Genomic DNA, 27,000 nt, shown 5'->3' with positions numbered 1-27,000 from the left:
TAAAGGGGATATCACCACCAATCCCACAGAAATACAAATTACCATCCGAGAATACTTTAAACACCTCTACGTAAATAAACTAGAAAATCTAAAAGAAATGGATAATTTCCTGGACACATACACCCTCCCAAGACTAACCCAGGAAGAAGTTGAATCCCTGAATAGACCAATAACGGGCTCTGAAATTGAGGCAATAATTAATAGCCTACCAACCAAAAAAAGTCCAGGACCAGATGGATTCACAGCTGAATTCTACCAGAGGTACAAGGAGGAACTGGTACCATTCCTTCTGAAACTATTCCTATCAATAGAAAAAGAGGGAATCCTCCCTAACTTGTTTTATGAGGCCAACATCATCCTGCTACCAAAGCCTGGCAGAGACACAACAAAAAAAAGAGAATTTTAGACCAATATCCCTGATGAACATCGACGCAAAAATCCTCAATAAAATACTGGCAAACCGATTCCAGCAGCACATCAAAAAGCTTATCCACCATGATCAAATGGGCTTCATCCCTGGGATGCAAGGCTGGTTCAACATATACAAATCAATAAATGTAAACCAGCATATAAACAGAACCAAAGACAAAAACCACATGATTATCTCAATAGATGAAGAAAAGGCCTTTGACAAAATGCAACAGCCCTTCACGCTAAAAACTCTCAATAAACTAGGTATTGACGGGACATATCTCAAAATAATAAGAGCTATTTATGACAAACCCACAGCCAATATCATAGTGAATGGGCAAAAACTGGAAGCATTCCCTTTGAAAACTGGCACAAGACACGGATGCCCTCTCTTACCACTCCTATTCAACATAGCGTTGGAAGTTCTGGCCAGGGCAATCAGGCAGGACAAAGAAATAAAGGGTATTCAATTAGGAAAAGAGGAAGTCAAATTGTCCCTGCTTGCAGATGACATGATTGTATATTTAGAAAACCCCATCATCTCAGCCCAAAATCTCCTTAAGCTGAGAAGCAACTTCATCAAAGTCTCAGGATACAAAATTGATGTGCAAAAATCACAAGCATTCTTATACACCAATAACAGACAAACAGAGAGCCAAATCATGAGTGAACTCCCATTCACAATTGCTTCAAAGAGAATAAAATACCTAGGAATCCAACTGACAAGGGATGTAAAGGAACTCTTCAAGGAGAACTACAAAACACTGCTCAATGAAATAAAAGAAGACACAAACAAATGGAAGAACATTCCATGCTCATGGATAGGAAGAATCAATATCATGAAAATGGCCATACTGCCCAAGGTAATTTATAGATTCAATGCCATCCCCATCAAGCTACCAACGAGTTTCTTCACAGAATTGGAAAAAACTACTTTAAAGTTCACATGGAACCAAAAAATTGCCCGCATTGCCAAGACCATCCTAAGCAAAAAGAACAAAGCTAGAGGCATCACGCTACCTGACTTCAAACTATACTACAAGGCTACGGTAACCAAAACAGCATGGTACTGGTACCAAAACAGAGATATAGACCAATGGAACAGAACAGAGACCTCAGAAATAATACCACACATCTACAACCATCTGATCTTCAACAAACCTGACAAAAATAAGAAATGGGGAAAGGATTCCCTATTTAACAAATGATGCTGGGAAAACTGGCTAGCCATATGTAGAAAGCTGAAACTGGATCCCTTCATTACACCTTACACAAAAATTAATTCAAGATGGATTAAGGACTTAAATGTTAGACCTAAAACCATAAAAACCCTAGAAGAAAACGTAGGCAATACCATTCAGGACATAGGCATAGGCAAGGACTTCATGTCTAAAACACCAAAAGCAATGGCAACAAAAGCCAAAAATGACAAATGGGATCTAATTAAACTAAAGAGCTTCTGCACAGCAAAAGAAACTACCATCAGAGTGAATAGGCAACCTACAGAATGGGAGAAAATTTTTGCAATCTACTCATCTGACAAAGGGCTAATATCCAGAATCTACAAAGAACTCAAACAAACTTACAAGAAAAAAACAAACAACCCTATCAAAAAGTGGGTGAAGGATATGAACAGACACTTCTCAAAAGAAGACATTTATGCAGCCAACAGACACACAGAAAAATGCTCATCATCACTGGCCATCAGAGAAATGCCAACCAAAATCACAATGAGATACCATCTCACACCAGTTAGAATGGTGATCATTAAAAAGTCAGGAAACAACAGGTGCTGGAGAGGATGTGGAGAAATAGGAACACTTTTACACTGTTGGTGGGACTGTAAACTAGTTCAACCATTGTGGAAGACAGTGTGGCAATTCCTCAAGGATCTAGAACTAGAAATACCATTCAACTCAGCCATCCCATTACCGGGTATATACCCAAAGGATAATAAATCATGCTGCTATAAAGACACATGCACATGTATGTTTATTGCGGCACTATTCACAATAGCAAAGACTTGGAACCAACCCAAATGTCCATCAATGATAGACTGGATTAAGAAAATGTAGCACATATACACCATGGAATACTATGCAGCCATAAAAAGGATGAGTTCATGTACTTTGTAGGGACATGGATGAAGCTGGAAACCATCATTCTCAGCAAACTATTGCAAGGACAAAAAACCAAACACTGCATGTTCTCACTCATAGGTGGGAATTGAACAATGAGATCACTTGGACACAGGAAGGGGAACATCACACACCGGGGCCTGTCGTGGGGTGGGGGGACAGGGGAGGGATAGCATTAGGAGATATACCTAATGTAAATGACGAGTTAATGGATGCAGCACACCAATATGGCAAATGTATACATATGTAACAAACCTGCACGTTGTGCACATGTACCACAGAACTTAAAGTATTAAAAAAAATTAACAACAACAAAAAAGAAAAAAGAGAAGAATGTATTTAACATTCCCATCTTAGACTGTGTGACACTCACGAAGTCTGTGTGAGGGAGCAAAGAGGGAAGTTAATTTTATGATGAAGATGGACAGTGGAGAGGGAAGAGGTCTTCCCTGAGACTGTTTAGTCATTTACAGCATTTTACAAAACAACGTAGGTAAGGAAGAAGGCCAATCTATAATCAGAGAAACTAAGGTTACAGCTCCTAGGTGACAACTGCCTGTCACATGACTCAGGTCCCATAATCACATTCCCTTAAGGTTCAAAATAGTTGAAAGTTTCAACAGCTTAGACTTTCAATTACTTATTTTCAAAGACATGTGCTGATGTGCAGAGGAAAGGTACAGTATGCACTAAAGAAACAGAATGTTCTTCTGACTAGTGCATCAGGCACTTGGGTGGTGCCCACTACCCATTGCCGTGTGTGAGGTCAGTCCCTGAGAGCTGCTGCCGACCGGGGTGGGCTGAGCTCACTGCACTGTCACGCTGCACCAGCTCAGCACCAAACAAGTAGACCCAGCGACGAAGTGGCTGCCTCTGCCCATCCACCTCGGCAATGGAATCTGATCGTTTTAATTTTATATTCATGCATTTATATTGAAGTGTGATAGATGCCTGTTGGCATTTTCCAAATCGTTTTTTCAACCGCATATTCTCGATGAGGAAAATGTAACTGTTCCATGCTGCAATTTTCCCTGAGCCCTCCATCCACTCAAGACTGCCTGTTCAAGGATCCCCACTGTGGTCTTCCTTCTGTACAGCCTCTGTATGGCCTCCTGTAAGGGAAAAAACGTCAGCATCCATACACGTAGGTTTCTTTCTTTTCCAAAGGCCAAAACTAAGCCACAGTGCTGCAGTTTCAGCTATTTTTTGTACTTGTTGAACTCTTATGATATTCAAGGCACTGAAGTAGATGGCAAGGCGAGCTTCTTAGCCCCAAGGACACACACGGAGAGTAAAACAATGATGCAAAACAGTGTACGGTAACTGTTACTAGCTTCACCTTTCTTGCTGTTTCCCCCAGTAGATTCCTAAGAACTTCCTGGGGGCAGGGATTATGATTTTTAACTTGTTTAACCTGTTCCTGAGTCAGCGCCTGGCATGTTGGAGACCTGAAACAAAGGTCGTTAAATGAAGGACAAATAAAATAAATAGATGATGAAAGAATGTGTGGATCAATGATGGATGGATGGACAGATGAATAGATGGGTGAAGAATGGACGGATGAATAGAAATTCAGAGTAGGGAGCATTTACTGCAGGTTGAAGTATGAAGGAGGAGATAAGGCTTGAGCTGGATTCATTTATAATAAAAATGCAGATAACACCTCATACCCAGGAGTCGTCTTCTCTGATTTACTGATTCTTCCCAGAAGCAGGATGCGATACATCTCAGTGACTCATTCTATTCGCCGTATGCCATTTTACCTCCAATTATCCCATTTCCCCTCTCTCCTGACCATTTAAATCTACTGTCCTTTGAAACTTAGCTCAAAGAAGCAGGGAAACTAATGAACAAACTGCAGTCCATCCCTATAATAATAGAACACGACTCAGTAATACTAAGGAATGAAACCACTGAGACATGTGGCAACATGGATGAATTTTTTTTTTTTTGAGACGGAGTCTCGCTCTCGCCCAGGCTGGAGTGCAGTGGTACCATCTCAGCTCACTGCAACCTCTGCCTCCCAGGTTCAAAAAATTATCCTGCCTCAGCCTCCTGAGTAGCTGGATTCAGGTGGGTACCACCACGCCCAGCTAATTTTTGTATTTTTAGTAGAGACAGGGTTTCACCATGATGGCCAGGTTGGTCTCGAACTCCTGACCTCAAATGATCCACCCAGCTTAGCCTTTCAAAATGCTGGGATTACAGGCATGAGCCACCACGCCTGCTCAGATGAATCTTAAAAGCAGTATGTAAGTGAAAGAAGCCAAAGAAGACTGCACACTGGATAATTCCATTTGTATGACATTCTGGGAAAGACAAAACTACGGAGTCAGAAATCAGATCAGTGGTTAACAGGGGCTGGGAGAGGGGAAGGGAACTGAGTACAAAGGGACAGGGGAGAACTTTAGGGGTGATGGAAAATCCCTATCTTGACTGTGCACAGCTGTGTTTTTGTGAAAGTCATCAAGCCACATTATACACCCATACACTATGCATACTTTACACCCCAAAAGGGCACATTTCACTGTGTGTAAATTATACCTTAATAACCTTGACTTTTTAAAAAGCAAAAAAAATGGGCTGGGCACAGTGGCTCACGCCTGTAATCCCAGCACTTTGGGTGGCCAAGGTGGGTGAATCACTTGAGGTCAGGAGTTCAAGACCAGCCTGGCCAACATGGTGAAACCTCATCTGTACTAAAAATACAAAAATTAGCTGAGCGTGATGGCACATGCCTGTAATTCCAGCTATTCAGGAGGCTGAGGCAGGAGAATCACTTAAACCTGGGAGGTGGAAGTTGCAGTGAGCTGAGATCACACCACTGCACTCCAACCTGGGAGACAGAGCGAGACTCCGTCTCAAAACAAAACAAAAGGCAAAAAATTGAAACCTAACTTGTGTCCTCTTCCTAAAAGTTTACCATGACCACTCTTTGCTTCAAGTGTTCACTTATCCTCACAACTCCTTTAGCAATTAATTATGCCTTGTGAGCATCTCTTCCAGTATTGTCTTGGACATCGCCTACTTTTTACTATTTCCTTTCTACATGTCCAGGTCTTCTCTCCCCAGTCAGATGGTAAAAGCCTTGGAAACAGGAACTATGCAGTATTATGCATCCTTCATCCACAACTATGAATCCAGGTCACTGACTGACACATTAGACACAAGAGATGTTCAACAAATATTTGTTGATTTGAGGAAAAAGCAGCTAAGAGAAGCTACTCGGTGTACTTCTTCATTCCAAAGTTGAATTTGATGAACAGGCTCACAAATGCGTTTCCGCATTAATTACCAAACACAACTTTTCTCAATGCCTCTCAGGTTGTCTAAGTCAATCAGTCGTACATTTCACCCTCAGTGCTCTAGTTCATTTGTCCCTGACTAAAAGAAAAGGCTGAAGATTTCCAAGTAACCCTAGACCAGTTTAGCACACCTCCCAGAGAGTGCTTGGACTGAGCCAGTGCCGATGCCGCCTTTTTCAACCTATTGTCTTATTTCCTTGGCTGACAATTACTGGCCTCATTAAGTCCAGAGTTTTAGTATTTTAGGGGGAAAACATGACTAAAATAATTATTATACTCAACAAAATCATATTCTACTTTAATATTACAAAAACCCAACAATTTCTATTTGATTCTCCTTACATCTAAAATGCTGGGGTTTCCTATTTCCAAACTTGCCTATTTTCAATTCCCGGAAGTAAAACAGTGGCTACTTCCAGCCTTGGATTCCCCCATATTTCACTGAGTGCCACTATCTTGACTAAGTTCTTGTTTGTCTTATCACAACCTTATAGCAGGTAATTTAATTGTGATGAGTCTCCTATTGGGTGCGGGCAGTTGGTGCTACACTCATTGAATCCCCCTGCTGTAGAGCTGCATTTCTTCCACATCACAGAGCTTTGCCCAAGACCCTTTCATTGGATTCTCATTGGCTTTCTCTTCCCTGGTGAATCTATTTTCCATCAAACAGGCAGAGACGTCGTTTCCTTCAGCATGTGTTTCATGCACACCTGCCCTCACCCCAACTTCCCCTCATGCCCATTGCTGGCCGTGTCACTGCTCCTGTGTTTGGCTCACTCCTGAGACAAGCTCTCCCGACCACAGGAACTGGGAACTGTGCTGAAGTATCCTTGACGTGTCCCCCAGGAGCCAGCTTTCTTCTTTTCACTTCCTTTATCCCTTCCTTCCTTCTTTCTTTCCTCCTTCTTTCTCTCCTTCCCTCCTTTCCTTTCTTAATTCTGACACTAAATAAGATAACACAACAATACCTCAACCAAAACAGCCCTCGCCATAAAAATAACTGAAAACACTAGTAAAGATTTTTTTTTTGAAATGGAGTCTTGCTCTGTTGCCCAGGCTGGAGTACAGTGGCACGATCTTGGCTCACCACAGTCTCTACCTCCCAGGCTCAAGCGAATCTCTGCCTCAGCCTCCCAAGTAGCTGGGATTACAGGCATGCACCACCACGCCTGGCTAATCTTGTATTTTTAGTAGAGACGGGGTTTTACCAAGTTGTCCAGGCTGGTCCCAAACTCCTGACCTCAGGTAATCCACCCACTCCGCCTCCCAAAGTGCTGGGATTACAGGCATGAGCCACCACGCCCGGCCTAATAAAGTGATTTCAATCAATATATAGAAACATTTACAGATTAAAGAACGAAACCCCTATCTTTAAACTTTTAAGTTTAAACACCTATCAAAAACTCTGAAAATTATAAAATTCTTCAGGTTTTAGAAAATTACAGCTCTAAATAATGTTTCAGTCACTCCAATTGTTCTCCTCTTTCTCTAGGTGCGCCTTGAAGTAAGTTGATAAATGGGTTTGTCATTTACGCCCATTTTAGTGACTGGTGAGGTGGTTAAGGCAGTGAAGCTGTGCACATCCCAACTGTCGAAGTGGACCACCATTAAACCTGGGCTGTAGCAGGTGAACCCCACCAAGAGCTCAGCCCAACACCCGCAACAGTTAGAATGTGCTACAAGAATCTAGACGTGACTAGGACTCAGCCCACCTCAAAGTGACCCACAAAAGCAGAAGCAAGTGCTTAGAGATGAATGTGTACAAACACACAAACAGAAAGAAACGTTTCGGGTGTGGAAAAGACAGGTCCATTTAGACCCTGCAGCTCAGACCCATTTGCACTAGTTAAACTCCGGCTAAAGCATCCAGCCTGAGGCTCGTGGCTGCTCACGGCTGCCCTGGAAATCCTTGATTGCTTTCTAGGCAGAACCACCTCAGCAATGTTTCTCCCGTTATTCACTGTCTTAGTCCCAAGCACAGAATGAGCCAGTTCTCTATATTAACAAGGCTAAAGAAGGGGGAAAATTATCTTCAGAAAAGTCCAGAGAGAAGTGACCGAATCCTGTGTTTTTTAATAAGTAGTTGAACACGAAGAATCCTGTATTGGCAGGATCCACGGACAAGAGGTCCCCAGAAGATGTGTTGTTCTGCGGGGAAATCAAGGCACAGAAAAAACGCCACCAATAAACTGTTTCAGAATCTGGAATTAATGTGGAGGTCACAGCTTTCATTCTTAGAGAGAAGAGGAAATGGCTATTTGGATTCCAAGGGAAGAACCATTCATCCCTATTAAAGTTCAGACTACCACATAGCTTAGCATAGTTCACTGAAGTGCAGGTCTGAATGGGTGCCACCTCAGCCTGCCTCCATATTCCTATCAGTGACCAGGGTAGGGGTTCCCGGGGCGGGGGGTGGTTAATAGGACCCTACATAATGACTGAGTTCCTCTAAGTTTAACGAAGCACCATCATCACAAAGAAAACTGGTTTTGTTTCTCAGGAACGACTGAATTCTCCCATGCACTCACTGATGTGAGCAGAGTTTTATAATGCTCTTTGAAAATTAAACCCAGCCAGGGGTGGTGGCTCACACCTGTAATCCCAGCACTTTGGGAGGCCGAGGTGGGCAGATTACTTGAAGCCAGGAGTTCAAGACCAGTCTGGCCAACATGGTGAAACCTCGTCCCTACTAAAAATACAAAAATTAGCCAGGCATGGTGGCTCACGCCTGTAATCCCAGCTACTCAGGAGCCTGAGGCAGGAGAATCACTAGAACCCAGGAGGCAGAGGTTGCAGTGAACCGCCGAGGTTGAGCCACTGCACTCCAGCTTGGGCAACAGAGCAAAATCGTCTAAAAAAAAAAAAATTAAGCCTAAGCCTGGGCAAGACAGGGAGACCTCATCTCTACCAAAAATTTTAAAAATTAGCTGGGCATAGTGGTGTGTACCTATAGTCCCAGCTACTCAAGAGGCTAAGGTGAGAGGATTGCTTGAGCCTGGGACGTCAAGGCTGCAGTGAGCCATGACTGCACCACTGCACTCCAGCCTGGAAACAGAGCAAGACTTTGTCTCAAACAAAAACAAAAAAACTTAAGCCCACCAGGGGGATAATTAAACTTTCCAAAGGCATTGTATCCACATGAAATTCAAATTATATGAAGAGAAGTTACCAATCCAGTTATAGACAAAATAAAATGGAAGAGGTTCAGCTCTCTATGCCCCTGGTATATTATTCTGGAAATAATAACCATCTTTTTTAATTATTTATTTTATATGAATAGGTAACACTTCTTAAGTTTCAGGTAGTGTGAAATGCTTTATATATGTTACCTTGTTCAAGTCTCTCCATAATCCAGTGAGGGAGGTATTACTACTGACATTTTATAGAGGAGGAAAGTGAGGCTGAGCGAATGAGGTAACTTCCCCAAAGACACCCAGCTAGCAAGGGCCAGGATCAAAACATAAAAGCAGGTCTGGCTGGAGTCATCCGGACTATACCCTTGCCTAAAGAAAGGGCTGAATTCAGCCTAAACTGTAGCACAAGTCACATGAAATAGCACAGTTCAGTTGGCTTCCCTCCTCCACCAGCATGCAGGCATTTCAGCAAAAGAAAGGAAAGAGCATTGATTATTCTAGGAGTGGGGAGGCGGGAGGGATGGCATTGGGAGTTATACCTGATGTAAATGACGAGTTGATGGGTGCTGACGAGTTGATGGGTGCAGCACACCAACATGGCACAAGTATACATATGTAACAAACCTGCACGTTGTGCACATGTACCCTAGAACTTAAAGTATAATAAAAAAGAAAAAAAAAGAAAGAAAGGAAAGAGCAATATAAACTTCTTGCATGGCTAATGTGGTCCCTAATGACACTGGGTTCACGGTTAAACCACTAAAACACTGGCCCTCTGGACATCAAAAGGCTAACTAAAGCCCTTTGGAGAAGGCTTCCCCGTGGTTTATGGAACATGGAGCTGCTTATGCGGAAGAAACACTGAGCAGTACAGCTCAGCAAAGCAGCCACTGGTACGGCCCAACCCGTGGCATGTCCCACCCATCCCTGCACTTGCTCAAGGCAGTGTCACATGGCCCTGCAGCTTTTCACTGCCCCTCCTGGGACTCCTGACTGCCAGAAAACAGGGGTGGGGGTTCTAGAATCATAAGGGATTTAAGATTCATGAACACCAAGAGACAGAAGAGGCAAACAGAACTTAAATAATAAAACAATCAGAAAAAGATTTTAAAATAAGTGTAATTCATAACCTCCAGGAAATGGGTGCATATTCAATACATGAAGCAATACTAGGCTGTTATGAAAAAAGAGTCAGTTAGAAATCTTTCCAAGAAAAAATATAATTGTTGAAATAAAAACTTAATAGATACTACAAACTGGAGAGGAAAAAACAAAACAACGCAAAACAAAGCTGAAGAGCGAATCACCGAACAAGAAGACAAAGCCAAGAGTTCTTCAAAAATGGGGCCCAAAGAGATTTAAGGAAAATTAAGAAAGCTGGAAGCAAAGACAGAAGTGGCAAGAGCAGTCTAATTCCAGAGTTGCCACCAGAACAGGGAGAATGCACAGGAGGCCACTCTCGAAGACGTGAGACATGAGGACTTCTCCCCCAAAAACAAAGACCCAGTGTCCGATTGCAAGATCTTTCCAGTGTTGACCAGACAACAAATGGAATAAAAGAAATACTTAAACCATCGTCAGAACATCAAAGATAGATATATCATTAAAAACTAATGAAAACAAAAAAAAAAATAGCTAAGCTACAAAGGAACAAGAACCAGATTGATATCTATGCTCATCAGCAAATCTGGGTATGAGTAAGATAATAAAGCAGTGTACCAGAGAAAAAGAATTTTGAATCTAGAATTCCTTAGACATCAAAACTGTCACTTACTTGTGAAGATGACATGAAAGCATTTTTAGGGACATGAAAAAAATCAGACAGATGGCCACTCACAGATGCTCCCTAAAAGATCCCCAGGGACCTACTCCAGCAACGAGAATGAAACCCAAGGAAGTACAGCTGAGTAAAGAAAGTCACACACACCTGTTACCCAGAGAAAACTAATTACTCTCTGGAACCAACTCAGGTGACTATGACAAGGAAGAAAGTAGGGGAGAGTCAGGGGTAGGGAGTAAAACCGTGCCAAGGTTTTTGCCTTCTTTTTGTTTGGAGAGGGTCTCTATGGAGAGGAAAAAGATATATATATACTAATTAACTCTAGCCATTGCTAGGGACAGAGTAAGTAAACACTATATGCATAATTTAAGCATACTCTCTCAAAGAATAAATTTAAATATATAATTTCAAAAAGCTAAGCAAAAATATTATCAAAAAACCTTGAAACGCCGGAAGTATAATTCATGAAAGAACATATTGATAAGTTGGATTTCGCTAAAATTAAAATTTCACCCTTGCAAAAGACACTGTTAAGAGAACGAAAGACAAGCCATGGACTGGAAAAGGATATTTGGAAAACGTACCTCTGATTTTTTTATACAAGACTGGTATCCAAAATATACAAAGAACTCTTCAAACTCAAAACTAGGAAAACAAACAACCCAGTTAAAAAATGGACCAAAGACGCATGTCTGTAATCCCAGCACTTTGGGAGGCCGAGGCAGGTGGATCAGGAGGTCAGGAGATTGAGACCATCCTGGCCAATATGGCGAAACCCCATCTCTACTAAAAATACAAATATTAGCTGGGCATGGTGGTGCATGCGGGTAGTCCCAGTGAGGCAGGAGAATCTCTTGAACCCAGAAGGAGATTGTAGTGAGTTGAGATCGTGCCACTGTGCTCCAGCCTGGCAACAGAGTGAGACTCTGTCTCAAAAAAAAAAATGACAAAAGATCTGAACAGATGTTTCACCAAAGAAGATACACAGATGGCAATTAAATATGGAAAAACGCTGAACGTCATATGTCATGAGAAAACTACAAATTTAAATAACGAGACACCACTACACATCTATCAAACGGCTAAAATTCAAAACACTGAAAGCACCAAATGCTGATGAGGATGTGGAGCAATAGGAACTCTCATTCACTGCTGGTGGGGATGCAAAATGGTACAGCCACTTTGGATGACAATCTGGCAGTTTCTTCCAAAATACTCTTAGCATATGAACCAGCAATCACACTCCTTGGAATTTTCCCAAAAGACATGAAAACTTATGTCCACACAAAAACCTGCACAGGAGTATTTATAACAGCTTTATCTATAATTTCAAAAAGTAAAAGCACCCAAGATGTTCTTCAGGAGGTGAATTGATAAATTGTGGTACATCTAGGCAACGGAGTATGATTCAAGGATAAAAAGAAATGAGCTGTCAAGCCATGAAATGACATGGGGGAACATTAAATGCCTCTTGCCAAGTAAAGGAAGCCAATCTGAACAGGCTTCATACTATATGATGCTAACTACATGACACTGTGTAAAGAGCAAAGCTGTAACTATGGAGACAGTAAAAAGATCAGTGGTTGCAGAAGGTTACAGAGGAAGGATGGGATGAACAGCTGGAGCACAGGGGATTTTTAGGGCAGTGAAACTCTTCTGTATGATACCATAATGGGGGATACCTGTCATTATACATTGTCACGGTGTGACACAGTGTGACATCATGGTGTGACTTCTGGTGCTGAATTCATAGTGTTAACACGGACAACATCACAGTGTTCACACAGATGCCATCCCACTTCCTCTGCACAACACTGCCAACATTGCCCTGTAATATCTTGTCAACATACCCTCCTGCATAGAAGAGCCCAGCGGGTAGTCTCAGAACTCCGGACTAGCTCTCCTACCCTGCGGCTCTTCAGCCACACTCTGTACCCACGCTCAGAAGGCCAAGATCTCCACTGAAAAATATCACAGACTGCAGACAACACAGCTCTCATCATGTGGACTCACAAATTATGAGTGAAATCAAAGTAACCACACACTGATACAAGTTATCGGACTACTAATCATCACCCAGTATTATCTTGGTTGCCAGCATTGTGTTTATTATCATAGCCCATAATTTCATCAATGTAGTTTAAAAGAAAGGCCTAAAAACTCAGTCTTGAACAATTTTAAAAGTCCAGCTGCATTCCCTGGTTAAAAAAACCTACCTTTGTCTTCCCAGCAGGACTCAGAGCCACTCACAACCTAATGGTATTTGAACATTATCTATTCAGACTTTTTCTCTTTTGTATTTACTTTCTCCACTTTTCCGACACTGGAGAAAGTAATGTGTTATGGAGAAAATGTGCACTAACGGGAACACATTTTTAAATGTGTTTTTTTGTTTCGTTTTTTTTTTTGAGACGGAGTCTCTCTCTGTCGCCCAGGCTGGAGTGCGGTGGCCGGATCTCAGCTCACTGCAAGCTCCGCCTCCCGGGTTCACACCATTCTCCTGCCTCAGCCTCCCGAGTAGCTGAGACTACAGGCGCCCGCCCCCTCGCCCGGCTAGTTTTTTGTATTTTTTTAGTAAATACGGGGTTTCACCGTGTTAGCCAGGCTGGTCTCGATCTCCTGACCTCGTGATCCGCCCGTCTCGGCCTCCCAAAGTGCTGGGATTACAGGCTTGAGCCACCGCGCCCGGCCCCCTAAATGTGTTGCTTTAAAAGGTGCTCTACTCCAATCAATGACTGGTCTCTGAGAAGAAAAAAGTGCTGCTGAGATGCCCACTGGTCTTAAAGAAGGTTGTTGTGTAGGGTATTAAGATTTGTCATGCAGTCAAAAGTGAGATTAACCATAAATCTCACTTTTGGAGTGAGGAGTGTGTTGAAGATCCTCTCCATAAATACTGACTGATAATATCAGACAATACTAAAAGACTCAGGCAAACAGATTCTATTAGAGATTAGGTTCAAAGAAATATAATATTATTTCCTAGTGCCATAACCCAGTTCATTTTCAAAATTAACTTAAGGTGGATATCTCAGAGTGTGCCTGAGGGAGACATTCACTCAAGAGGAAGATAAATAACCCTGAAAAAAAATGCTGGAGGGAGGGGGCAGAGAAGAAAAACAATTTTTTTTTAATACTTGGAGAATCCAAAGACATGGCTTTAGTTCTTTCACACTGGTACTATCGTTGGAAGATCAGACAAGTCCCTGGATCTTCACCTTTCATGACCTTGGTTTCCCTGTGAAGCAACGGGGGTGTTGACTGTCAGATAATTTTATTTCTGAAAGTCTGCAATTCCATAAATAATCAATTAAAGTATTTGGACTAGATGATCTATAATTTGTTCACCAATAGAAATATAATGCAGACCACATATACAATTTTAAACTTTCTAGCAGCTGCACTAAAAAAAAGGAAATACATACAATAATTTTAATAATATATTTTATTTAACCTCACATATCCAAAATATTATTTCGATATATAATAAACAGAAAACATGGTGAATGAACTGTTCCATTTTCCTTTTTCGTACTAAGTCTCAGAAATCCAGTGCATATTTTACCGTTACAGCCCAGCTCAGTTGTGACTCACCATTTCTTCAGCCACACGCAGCTAGTGGCCACTCTACTGCACAGCAAAGATCTGCAAAGTCACCTTCAACTTTAATAATCTGACTCTACAGAGTAATGCCTGCTCTGTACAAAGTCTCTCGGGCTCTCTAAAGGACAAATCTTAGACAAGCAAGGTATAAGCTCAACGATTCTACTTGCCCAAGACCAGGGAGAGCTCCTCCCTCATCTCTCATCTCCCTCGCTTCCCTTTGTAGGGCTTGATTGCAACCCAGCTGTTTTCCACTATCACTTGCACTTCTCTCTGATGCCGCCCAGGTTCAGCTCTCATTATTTTGCACCTGGAGTCTTATAACAGGCCCTAACTGTGCATTTCATTTACAATCTTCACTCATCCCTGTGTTTGCATCCAGCCGAGAAACCTATTCAGTTGCCTGCCCACACTGGTGTCTTCCCTTCCGGAAAATCTGCCCAAACTCTAACACCAGAAAATCAGACACTAGAAGAGTTCAATCGAGTTGAATGAATGTATTTCCAAGCTTCAGGAAGGGGCAACAGGAAAATGAACTTAGAGTGGATCCAGAAAGACTGTGTGTTTCTGTTATTCTCTCCAGCACAAATGGACGGCAGACTAACTTGGGGACATGGCACGCTGGGGCGGGGGACGCCGCAGAAACGGCACACTATCTTACACGTTTAGCAGGGCCCACTCCGCCGAGTCCCAGAAGACCCCTTAGTTTGTTTGCTACATATACAGTAACCACTGCTTTGAGGGTTAAACACAGAAATTCCGCAGTTTTAAAACCAATGTTATGTTTCCTCGATGCATTACAATAAAGACAATAAAAAGAAAATGGAAGAGACTTAAATAAGGATAATCATTATGTGGCTAAAAATAGCTGATAAGAAGCCTGATCCCATGGCGCAGTGACTGAATATATTATCAGCCAGGCCACTGTTCTCTCCTTTGAATATGAATGAACTGCTCCCCAATACTCACATATCATGACCTTGAAAAAAGCAACTGTCTTTGAACTAAACATCTGGAATGAGATTGCAAATGTCAGCACAGAGAAGTACTCACTCATTCTGTGGAGTAGTTCGCTTACCCTAGTTTCCTACATAATCAGTCTCTGTAATGTGCTTAAAATATTTACAGTAATCCTGGGATCCTCGGTGCCGCGTCTGGCTTACACAGTATCTCTAGAGACAGAAAAGGGAGAAGGAGCACCCGAATGCTTCCCTGCAATGTGTGAAACGTACATTGCTGATGATTTGGCAAAAGATTACACAAGACAGGAACACTTACTTCTGAATGCAAAACCTCTGAATCAAAAGTAACGAGCCTGCCTTAACATTCTCTGCAAAAGAGGGGAAAAGGAAAAACACATTTCTCCTATCTGGAGTATTTCTTCTCTCCTGCCTTTACTTAAAAAGAAAAGTATACAAATAGGTATATAGAATTTTTAAATGGGAAGCAATAATAATATATTTCTCAGAGGGATGGTGTGAAGACCAGTAAGAAAAATATGCGAAAAACACTAAAGACGTATTTGTAATTACCTTTATTATCTTTATTCTCACACCACCAGACTCACTTCCTTTGCTCTCTTCCCAACAGCACTGCCTGCCATCAGTGGCGCAGTATCAGGTGGGCAGAGCTACAGAGTAGCTAGGACAGCAGGGACGGAGCTAGGACAGCAGGGACGGAGACAGCCAAGTGCTGTCAGTTATGCGGGCTAGTGAGGAATATGTGGAGGAGCTGCTTCACGCGCAATTTTGGAACCCTGTAGCTATTCACCCTGTATATGGAACAGATGCTAAAAAGAAAAAAAACATGTCAGCTTGGAAAGCAGAAACCCATACTAACCAACTCTGAAGTGAGATCTCCAGTGAAAGCCAAAAATAACAAAGTTCTCTTCTCTGTGACAAGAAGAGGGTGTTAAAAATTCAGGCAACCTGAAGCAAACCAATCAAAATGGCATAAATCTTCCTGTAACATTTTACCACATTCCTGAATGCAGCTTTTTCTACACTCACCTGGGAATGATCGTGATGGAAAGCAAAATGGGCAGTATTTATAAACTAATGATTACCAAAAAAAAAAAAAAAAACCATGCAAAACTCTGGGGAAAAAACAGAATGAGGATTAGATCACTTTTTAGCATGAAATATGATGAAATATTATATGACAAGCTTAACAGGGGCAGGGCGGGAGGGAAGAAATGAAGCATCAGAGCAAGAGACCTGTTCACACAAACACGCGCACACGTATCAGTGGTAATATTGGGCCCAGTAGCCCTCCCCCATCACAGCTGGGGAGCGACCAGCATCATTCATGTGCTCTTTGTTTTTCTTTAGAGAAAGGGTCTTGCTCTGTTGTCCAGGCTGGAATAAGGTGGTGCAGTAGCTCATTGCAGCCTCGAATTCCTGGGCTCAAGTGATCCTTCCACCTCAGTCTCTCAAGCAGCTGGGACTACAGGCATGTGCCACGATGCCTGGCTATTTATAAATTTTTTGTAGAGATGGGGTCTCACTATGTTGTACAGGCTGGTCTCGAACTCCTGGCCTCAAATGAACCTCCCACCTGGACCTCCCAAAGTGCTGACATTACACATGTGAGCCACCAGGCTTGGTCATTCAAGTACTGTTTTGTTTTGTTTGGTTTTATTAGAGACAGGGTCTCACTCTGTCACCCAGACTGGAGTGCAGTGGTGCAATCTTGGCTCACCACAACCTCCCCCTCACAGACTCAAGTGATTCTCCTGCCTCAGCCTGCTGAGTTACAGGGATTACAGGCGTGCACCACAACCACCTGGCTAATTTTTATACTTTTAGGGTTTCACCATGTCGGCCAGGCTGGTCTTGAACTCCTGACTGCAAATGATCCACCTGTCTCGGCCTCCCAAAGTGCTGGGAACGCAGACATGAGACACTGTGCCCAGCCCATCCAGGTACTTTTACAACACATCTGTGCAGGCAGACCCAGGAAGCCACTGGGGTGTGACAGGTCCCCACTCCTTACTCTATTCCTGGAAGGGCTCTCTCCTTTCCTAGAGTAGGTCCTGTTTCTGTGTTTGCCCTTGATGATGATGGGGAGAGACTCCCAGGGCATGGGTGAGATCACTTTTTTATTTTTAGCCCTTCTTAATGGTTGTTAACATTTGTGCTGAGCACTTTTCCCAGCCTAAGTGGATGTAAATAACATCTTGTATCCAGTGTGGTATTGACCAGAAGTTATATTTAGTAAATGTAAAGATCCAAGGAGGAATAATAGAGACCGTTCTTTAGAGGCACTGTATACACTTCCTCTCATAAATGTTTAAAAACATTTTCGAAAATAACTATAAAATATTCCATTGCCTAGCTGGCACCTCTGTCTGAGGGGGTTTTAAGATAACGTATCCGTTGTAAATGTAAAACCAATTATTGGACAACAGAAGGCATCCACAGAGGTGCTTTTTGGCCACGTGTGGGGTAGAAGACAGCCTTGTAGGCAGGACTCCTTTCAACAGAAGGTGATGACCTTCAGAGCCCCTAGACGATGAACAACACTCTATCCAGATTCAGAGCTCCTGGTGAGTAAGTGCTTATTTCTGTAACCATTTACACCTGGATAACCACAGTAACAGAACATTTCAATTCTCCTGTGATGACTATGCAGTCCTCTCCTAGTTAGGCCTCCATCATTCGATTTAGAGGGGAAAATAATAAAGGAAGTTTTTGCCAATTCTTCTATTACATAGGATACATGCCTAGATGGAGGACTTTGCCTTAGATGACGATGGGCAGCATGGGAGAAATCTGACATGCTGTCGATATCATCTTGATTATGTGTCAATTAATGCACGCACTTACATGCACATACCCACAGACCACTACCAACCACCCACAAAGTGCAAACTCTTATTTTTATCTTTATCTGTAACAGAAGTAAATGAACCTTTTGAATGTCATATAGGTAGAAATGACAGTGTTAAAACCTGAATTCAGGCAGGGTACGGTGGCTCATGCCTGTAATCACAGCACTTTGGGAGGCTGATGCGGGTGGATCATGAGGTCAGGAGATCGAGACCATCCTGGCTAACATGGTGAAACCCCATCTCTATTAAAAATACAAAAAAAAAAAATTAGCCTGGCGTGATGGCAGGCACCTGTAATCCCAGCTACTTGGGAGACTGAGGCAGGAGAATGGCGTGAACCCAGGAGGCAGAGCTTGCAGTGAGCCAAGATCGCACCACTGCACTCCACCCTGGGTGACAGAGCAAGACTCCGTTTCAAAAAAAAAACTGAATTCTCTTTAACCCTAAAGTCTGGGGTTTTAACTCCTAGATATACTGCCCTTAAGAAACTTCAAAACAGAATCTAGACCATTAGACCAAGTTCAAAAGCTGCCCATGACAGAGATGAGTAAAATCTGTAATTACTGAGCACACACAGGGTAGTACAGGGAATGAGAGCAGGAGAAATTAGATTATTATCTTTATTTCCTGTCAAGGAAGAGAAAACAATATAGAATCAATGAGAGTATTCTGTTCCATTTAGATGTGATATTGAACTAGGCAGGTGGACAATAAGAACCACATTGGACTTGCTAATTAGCTGGTCCTGACAGAAATTACGTAGCAAGTAAGGAATTTCTCTGAATTGTTTTTTCCATTTGTGAAGTGAAGGGATCAGACCATCTCTGAGACATCCTCCAGCTATTACATTCTCACATTAGCTCTGCTTGTATTTTCAGCTGCCCTGCTTCTCCTCCTTGAAACTTAAGGCAAGTTGTTCTGGCAAAAACAGCAAGCATACATTAAAAAACATCTTTGATGACCAGCAGAGGGCAGGGTGAATTGGGCATGGAATTTAGAGGAGGGCTCCAGGGGCAGTTTCTAGAAGATTTGTAGCCCTGATTGGGGGCGGTGGCTCATGCCTGTAATCCCAGCACTTTGGGAGCCCGAGGTGGGTGAATAACGAGGTTAAGAGATCGAGACCATCCTAGCCAACATGGTGAAACCCCGTCTGTACTAAAAATACAAAACTTAGCTGGGTAAGGTGGCGCGCGCCTGTAGTCCCAGCTACTCTGAGGGCTGAGGCAGCAGAATTGCTTGAACCCGGGAGGCGGAGGTTGCAGTGAGCTAAGATCACACCACTGCACTCCAGCCTGGCGACAGACTCAAAAAAAAAAAAAAAAAAAAAAAAAAAAGGAATATTTGTAGTTCTCTGGGTTCTGCATTTGGTCTGTGCACTTTCTGCCTGCCTGTTCTTTCATGAAGTCCAGAAATTCAGTAAGATAGGGAAGAGCTTCTGCCCTAGACAGCACTGATGCTGTCATCCATAGAGAACAACTTCCTTCCTTTCTGTTCCCACTGCTCCCCTCCCACAACCCCGACACCCATATTCACATGCACACAGTTAATTTCCTTACTCATCTGGGTCAAGGTGAGAGCAGAGAGTTGAGAGCTCTTCCCAAGTACATTATAATTACTGCCTAGACCATAAGCTCCATGAGACACACTGCTGTATTCACTGCTCTGTCTCTAGCACCTAGAACCATGCCTGGCACATAGAAGGCACTGATACATATTTGTCACTGACTTTGTTTCCATTCCAAGGGGCTCCACCCTGAGCAGACTGTAAGCACTATAAGGGCAGGAGGATCCCCATGGTCACAAATCTTTGGATTTTCATCATTTGGCAAAATGAGACACACTGGCACCAAGTAGATATTTGGGGAAAGGTAAAACTGATCAAAGTGCAATTGAATGTGCAGAATCAAAGATGGTTCAGACAAGAAAATATTCCAGAATTATTTTTAAAAAGAATATACAGCTCAGCATATAATCTTGAGGCTGACTATGACCTGCAATCCTTTCATCATTAGTTTATTTTTAAAAAATGAAAAGTAGCAGACTTCATTAAAAATCACACATCTTTGTTTAGTATTTTTATGGGAGTACACGACTGTCAGGCCCTTTGCCCCTGTTTCCATCAGTGTCCCCAGAAGCCCACACTATGCAGATCCTCTTTCTTCCCCATACATTATGCAAATACCCTAAACAGACCCAACCTCAGAGCCTCCACTCTGTCTCCTGGAACTTTCAGCCTGTCATCAGCAAGATCCCCCACAACCCGACCCCTCTGACTATTCCTGAAACTTCTTGCCTTAACTGCTGTGCCAGGAGGACCCTGCTCCCCACGGTTACTCTCACATCACTGCCTTCCCCCTTGCTCCCTAAAAGCTCCCTGCGTTGATGTTCATGCCGTCAGACTACAGGGCAGTCTCAGAACAAAGTGACCTCTCTTGAACTCACATCTTCCCCCAGCTACCAGTCGATCTGCTTCTCCCCCCCTTTTCTGCAATATTCACCCAAAAGAGTTTTCTGGACTTGCTGTTTCCAGTTCCTGTCCTGTTACTCTCTTACACCTGCTCTATCAGGCACTGTTCCTCACAATGATAGGTTAACAGCTCTCTTCAAGATCACCAGTGACCTCCACTGACACGACGGTTCTCCAGTCTCATCTTCATTGAGCTCGGCAGCATTGGACACAGGTGCACCCCACCCCTCCCTGAACATCTCCTCACTGAGTTTCAGAGCACCCCCTCTGGGTTTCCAGGGACCTCCCTGGCCATCCTCTCAGGCCCTTTCTGTTGTCCCTCATCTCCCTGACCTCAAAATGTTAGAGTGCCCAGGACTCTATCCAAGGACCCCTCTTTTCTAGGTCACATCTATACACATTGACAGCTGATCACATAATTCTTAGGGGCCGGTGTAAAATGAAAATGTGGGCCCCTTGTTCAAAAATTAAGACTTTCAAGACAGCAACATTGGGCAGAACATCCAAGCAAGTGCCTACTCTTGACAGAGCCAGACTCTGAGCAGCTGCAGGGTATACACTCTAGGAGCCGGTCCTGCCGACGACTCTTGAATGCAGATACCTTGCACACTCCCCGGAGCCCAGACTCATAAATCCAGCTCTCTACTAATCATCTCCACTTGGCTCTGTGGTAGGCATTTCAGACCAAATTATTCACACCTGCCCTCTCCGCAAAAGAGAACTCTGGTCCTCCGCAGCTTCCCCATCTCAGCAAGGGGTGCATTCCTCCGGTGTCTCAGACCAACACCCTTGGGGCCATCTTTAATTCTTTTATTATACTGAAGCCCCACATCCAAATCACAAGCAAATGCCTTTGGCTCCACCTGCGAAGGTACAGAGGGTGTCCCCAGGTCTCCCCAGGCTGCCGCAGCCTCACGCCTGTATCCCTGCGCCCTCCCACTGTCTCTTCCCCGCTATTTAGTCTTGACCCTGCGCCCCGTGACCCCTTCAGGCTGGGATTCTCCTTAAAATGAATATGAAAGTGTCCTGACTTTACCCAAGTTTAACAAACACTGGCTTAAATTACCTGATAAGCTTGCTTCCCTCTCACGTTACTCAACTACAGAAATACGAAAGTCGCTTATTTTCATGCGCCTGTTTTCTCAAAACAAATAAAAAAGCACGAAGACAAGTGACCCCAGCTCCAAACTGCACACCCTCTACCTTCCTCATGTCAAAGATCTGCCTGCAAATTTGCCGCAGTCCTGAAACGGTAAGAAATCATTTTGGGGGCTCCTCTCTACGTCTGCATTAACTAATGGTCTAGGTACCCTTATCAAGTGTCATAGCCACATAACATCCAGCTGCACGACATCATGGTTTCTAAATGTGCTCTATAATCATAGAACGCAGGCCTCTAACAGTGCGAAGGGTCGGGGATGTTATATGCGTTTTTGGGTTTAGGTTTCGAGTTCCAACACCCGGGCGCCTGCAGGCAGGGTGTGTGTGCACGCGTGCGTGTGTACGTGTGTGTGTACCTGTGTGTGTGCGCGCGCGTGTGCATGTGTGTGTTCGTCTCCAGGTGGCTGTATGCACGGACGGTTATGAGCCAGTACGTCGCCGCTGTGCGCGCGAGGACCCGGGGCTCCAAGTGGTGAGAATCACTGGAGGAACCTTTCGGATGCCTTTTCCCCCCTCTGCCTTTGAGCTCTGCAGCACCGCGGGCCGGCCGCCGGCGGGGAAGGCTGCATCTTCCCCGCGCCACCCAACAGTGCCCACCACCGCGGGGACTGCCGCCTAGGTCACCTCCCTGAGCCGCATCCGCGCGTAGGGGCGCACGGGCACGCGCACAGGGCGCGCGCACACACTCACGCACGCGCACGCGCGCACACACATCTGTACAGGGACGAGCCGGGGGGTCTCTGACGCCCGCCGCTCCCGTCGCCCGGGCCTGGGGCCTTTTGGCCCCGCAGGTGCAGCGACGCCCAGTCCCCGTGCGGCCAGCGCGCGGCGTCCGCGGATCCTGCAGCCCGGGGAGCCCGGGGAGCCCGGGGAGCCCAGGGAGGGGAGCAGCGCGCGGGCGGGGCAGTGTCGCAGAACCGCAGACGCGCCCCGCGCCGCCCCGGGCCCACCCTCCCCCGCCGCGCCCCTCCCAGCTCACCCACGGACGAGCGGATCCTCGACCTCCGCGGCAGGGACATCTTAAGAGCCTTGTCCAGGCCTGCGCCGTTCAGCATCTCGCCCGTGTGAGGGGCTCGGAGGCCCCGGGCGAGAGACGGAGGCTACGCGCAGGGCTGGGCGCAGGGTCCGCGGCCCGAGGGCCATGGGTGGGCCAGCACCTCGCCGGGCTGCTAGCTGGCCGGGACCGCCCGCGCCTGTGCCGGGCAGCGCCCGAGGCTGCGCCGTCCGTGCCGCAGCGGCCAATGCGGCAGCGCCCGCGAACGGCACCGCGGCGGGCCCCGCTGGCCCGGGCTGCGGCGTGGGGGCGGGGGACCGGCCCTGAGCGGAGCCCCGCGGGAGGAGGAGCGGACGGGAGGCTGGGAGGGATCCGCAATGTTACGCAGGACCGGGGGCTTTTAGCTGTCGGGGAAGGCGATGGGGAGGGCTTGGTGGGGTGGGGGATTAGGCCTGTGCTTTCGTGGGCTCTTCCAGGAGAGGGGTGCCCCTAGGGGACTTGGAGTCTCTGCCTGTCTGCTGCTTATTTATCTGCCTGTCACTTGTCATGTGGAAGTGGAGGCGCTGTGATCCCCCAGGACGCATCCTGCCCCTTTCTTTTCGCAATTTCTGTTCTTCCGTGCCCAGCCTGGTGGTCTCTGTTCAGGGTCTTCGTGGAAGGGTTATTTCCAAAGTGTCTTGATGTGTGGCTTGGCACCAGAGAAGTCGGGGGTCTCCAGCCCCCCACTCTACACAACCTGCCCGGCATTCTAACCACGCATATTAAAGCTGCAGGTAGCCCTAAGGAACCTTAGCAGCACCCTCCCGCGAGCACACGCACAGACCCATCGACACACACTCACACCTTCTTTCATAAACCAAACCATCGAGAGGTAAGGTGACTTGTCCAAGGTCACTTGATCTATTTTTTGTTTTTACTTATCGCATAATGTTTAGACTGTGCTTGATCTTTCTGGGCACAATCCCATGAAGATAAAAAGCTAAATCTTTATCGTGCCTGTGACATTCTGACCTCGGAGTAAAAACAGAACAAAACAAAAATAAAACCGTTCAGGTGAAAGTCTGACCTTGCATTTACTGATGCGATCATTACATTTCTTTTAACCTAAATTAACATTAGGGACTGACAAGGAGGAGTACAGAGTTCAGCAAGAAGAATCTGTGCTAGCAAAGACAGCAGTGCGGCCTGAGCCCCTCCTGCCTGGCCTCTGCTTCTGATTTTATTTTCTTTTACTTTTTTTTTTTTTTTAGTCGGAGTTTTGCTTTTGTTGTCCAGGCTGGAGTGCAATGGCGCGATCTCGGCTCACTGCAACTTCTGCTGCCCGGGTTCAAGCGATTCTCGTGCCTCAGCCTCCCGAGTAGCTGGGATTACAGGCGCCTGCCACCATGCCCGGTTAATTTTTGTATTTTTAGTAGAGACAGGGGTTTCACTATGTTGGTCAGGCTGGTCTCGAACTCCTGACCTCAGGCGATCCACCTGCCTTGGCCTCACAAACTGCTGTAATTATAGGCGTGAGCCACCACACCCGGCCTTTGCTTCTAATTTTCTTAAGAACATCCAGGCCAGGCAAGTTACATTGAAAACTGCAGGCTGGTAAGAATCTACACTAAATGTAGCTTCAGTTAGGGTTCTTTACCTGTCTCTTCTGGGCCCTCAAAAAATTTTCTGATAAAAAATGCATCTTTGGCCGGGCGCGGTGGCTCACGCCTAGAATCCCAGCACTTTGGGAGGCCGAGGTGGGCGGATCACGAGGTGAGGAGATCGAGACCATCTATGGTATTAGACCCCCATGTACATGGCATATGAATAGACAAATAGATCACTGAACACCATTAACAAAATTAATGTACCATTACCAATCAAACAGTATTAAGTATTAAGTAACATTAAGTCCCTTAATGTTGTTCTTACAGACATGAGCTACTGCATCTGTCTACATAAACACTGTATTTTTTAGTAGAGACGGGGTTTCACCAAGTTAGCCAAGGTGGTCTCAATCTCCTGACCTTGTGATCCACCTGCCTTGCATCCCAAAGGACTGGGATTACAGGCATGAGCCACTGCGCAAGTCTTTTTTGTTTGTTTGTTTGTTTTTTAGACAAGGTCTCACTTTGTCACCCAGGCTGAAGTGTACGGGTATGATCTTGGCTCACTGCAGCCTCGAATTCCTAGACTCAAGCGATCTTCCCACCTCACCCTCTCGGGTAGCTGGGACTACAGGTGAGCGGCAACACTCCCGGCTTATTTTTGTATTTTTTGTAGAGACAGGCTTTCACCACATTGCCCAGGCTGGTCTTGAATTCCTGAGTTCAAGTGATCCGCCAGCCCGGGCATCCCAAAGTGCAGGGATTACAGGTGTGAGCCACTGCACCTGGCCTGGAATTTTTGTTTGATGTGTTCACTTACCTATTCCAACACTTAAAAACATGTCTGACACATAATAGTTGCTCACAAATATTTGTTAGCTAATTAGATGAACCTAGAAATGGTGTATACATAAGAATAAGTTGCATAATATGCAAATGGACAATAAGCATGTGAATAAAGATGTTCAACATTAGTCATTAGGGAAATGCAAATCAAAAGCACAATGAGATACTACTTCATGCTCACTGGGATGGCTATTAATAAAAAAGACAGACAATAAAGGATATGAAACCCTCATACATTGCCGGTAAGAATGTAAAATGGTGCAGCAACTTTGGAAAACTCTGGCAGTTCCTCAAAATATTAGATATAGAGTTACCATATGACCCAGCACCTCTGCTTCTAGGTATATACCCCAAGATAATTGGAATCATGCATTGACACAAAAATCTGTCCATGCGTATTCATAGTAGTAATACTCAATAGCCAAAAAACGGAAACAGATGTTCATCAGCTGATGCTTGGATGAATAAAATGTGTTATACCCACACAATCAAATATTATTTGACAATAGGCCAGGCACAGTGGCTCATGCCTGTAATCCTAGCACTTTGGGAGGCTGAGGCGGGCGGATTGCCTGAGCTCAGGAGTTTGAGACCACCCTGGGCAACACAATTAAACCTGTCTCTACTAAAATACAAAAAGCTAGCCAAGTGTGACGGCGTGTGCCTGTAGTCCCAGCTACTCAGGAGGCTGAGGCAGGAGAATTACTTGAACCAGGAGGCAGAGATTGCAGTGAGCTGAGATCGCGCCACTGCACTCCAACCTGGGTGACAGAGACTCCATCTCCAAAAAAATAAAAAATAAAAAAAGTTATTTGACAATAGAAAGGAATGAAGTACTACTCGTACATGCTACAACATAGATAGCCCTTGAAAACCGTATGTGAAGTGAAAGAAGATGGTCACATTTATATAAACTAATCCAGAACATGCTAGAGAGGCAGAGAGTAATGATTACCTAGGGCTTAGGGTGGAATAAGGAGTAACAAAATGTTCTTACGGGGTTTGTTTTTTGGAGGAGGGGGAGGTGACAAAAAATGTTCTAAAACTAGACTGTGGCCAGGCATGGTGGCTCGTGCCTGTAATGCCAGCCCCTTGGGAGGTCAAAGTGGGAGGATCATTAGAGGCCAGGAGTTCAAGACCAGCCTGGGCAACACAGTGAGACCTTATCTAAAAAAAAAAAAAAAAAATTAACCAGGTATAGTGGCCGTGCTTGTAGTTCCAGCTACTTGGGAGGCAGATGCTGGAGGACTTTTTGAGCCCAGAAGTTGGAGGTTGCAGTGAGCTATGATCACCCCACTGCACTCCAGTCTGGGTGAAGAGACTATCTCTAAAAAAAAAAAATTTTTTTTTTTTGACAGAGTCTCGCTCTGTCACCCAAACTTGAGTGCAATGGTGCAATCTCAACTCACTGCAACCTCTCTCTCTGGGTTCAAGCGATTCTCGTGCTTCAGCCTCCCAAGTAACGGGGATTACAGGCACCTGCCACCACACCCGGCTAATTTTTGTATTCTTAGTAGAGACGGGGTTTTGCCATGTTGCCCAGGCTGGTTTTGAACTCCTGAGCTCAGGCAATTCGAAAACAAATTTTTTTAATTAAAACTAGACTGTGATAATATTGTACAACTTTGTGAAAACACTAAAAACTACTGAATTTTACTTCAAATGGATGAACTGTAATGGTATGTGAATTATATCTCAATAAAATGTTATTTTTTTAACAAAAGAGTGAGTTGCATAATTGGAATT

The 27,000-nt window shown here is 44.5% G+C and overlaps 1 protein-coding gene across 2 annotated transcripts in view; it reads right to left on the bottom strand.

Annotated features, from left to right (window-relative positions):
• Positions 1–23,101, bottom strand: part of ATP8A2 (ATPase phospholipid transporting 8A2) — a 653,147-nt gene extending 630,046 nt beyond the window's left edge. Inside the window, exon 1 of one of the 2 annotated variants that reach the window (XM_050766819.1) lies at positions 22,808–23,101. In XM_050766819.1, the coding sequence (XP_050622776.1) occupies positions 22,808–22,883 (76 nt within the window). In that variant the 5' untranslated portion in view covers positions 22,884–23,101. The remainder of the gene's footprint in view (positions 1–22,807) is intronic. The other variant, XM_050766821.1, reaches the window with a different exon arrangement.
• Between the last annotated feature and the right edge of the window lie 3,899 nt (positions 23,102–27,000).

Source organism: Macaca thibetana, chromosome 17 (genome assembly GCF_024542745.1).
Source record: "Macaca thibetana thibetana isolate TM-01 chromosome 17, ASM2454274v1, whole genome shotgun sequence".
Lineage (NCBI taxonomy): Eukaryota > Metazoa > Chordata > Mammalia > Primates > Cercopithecidae > Macaca > Macaca thibetana.
This window is presented reverse-complemented; position numbering and strand designations above follow the sequence as displayed.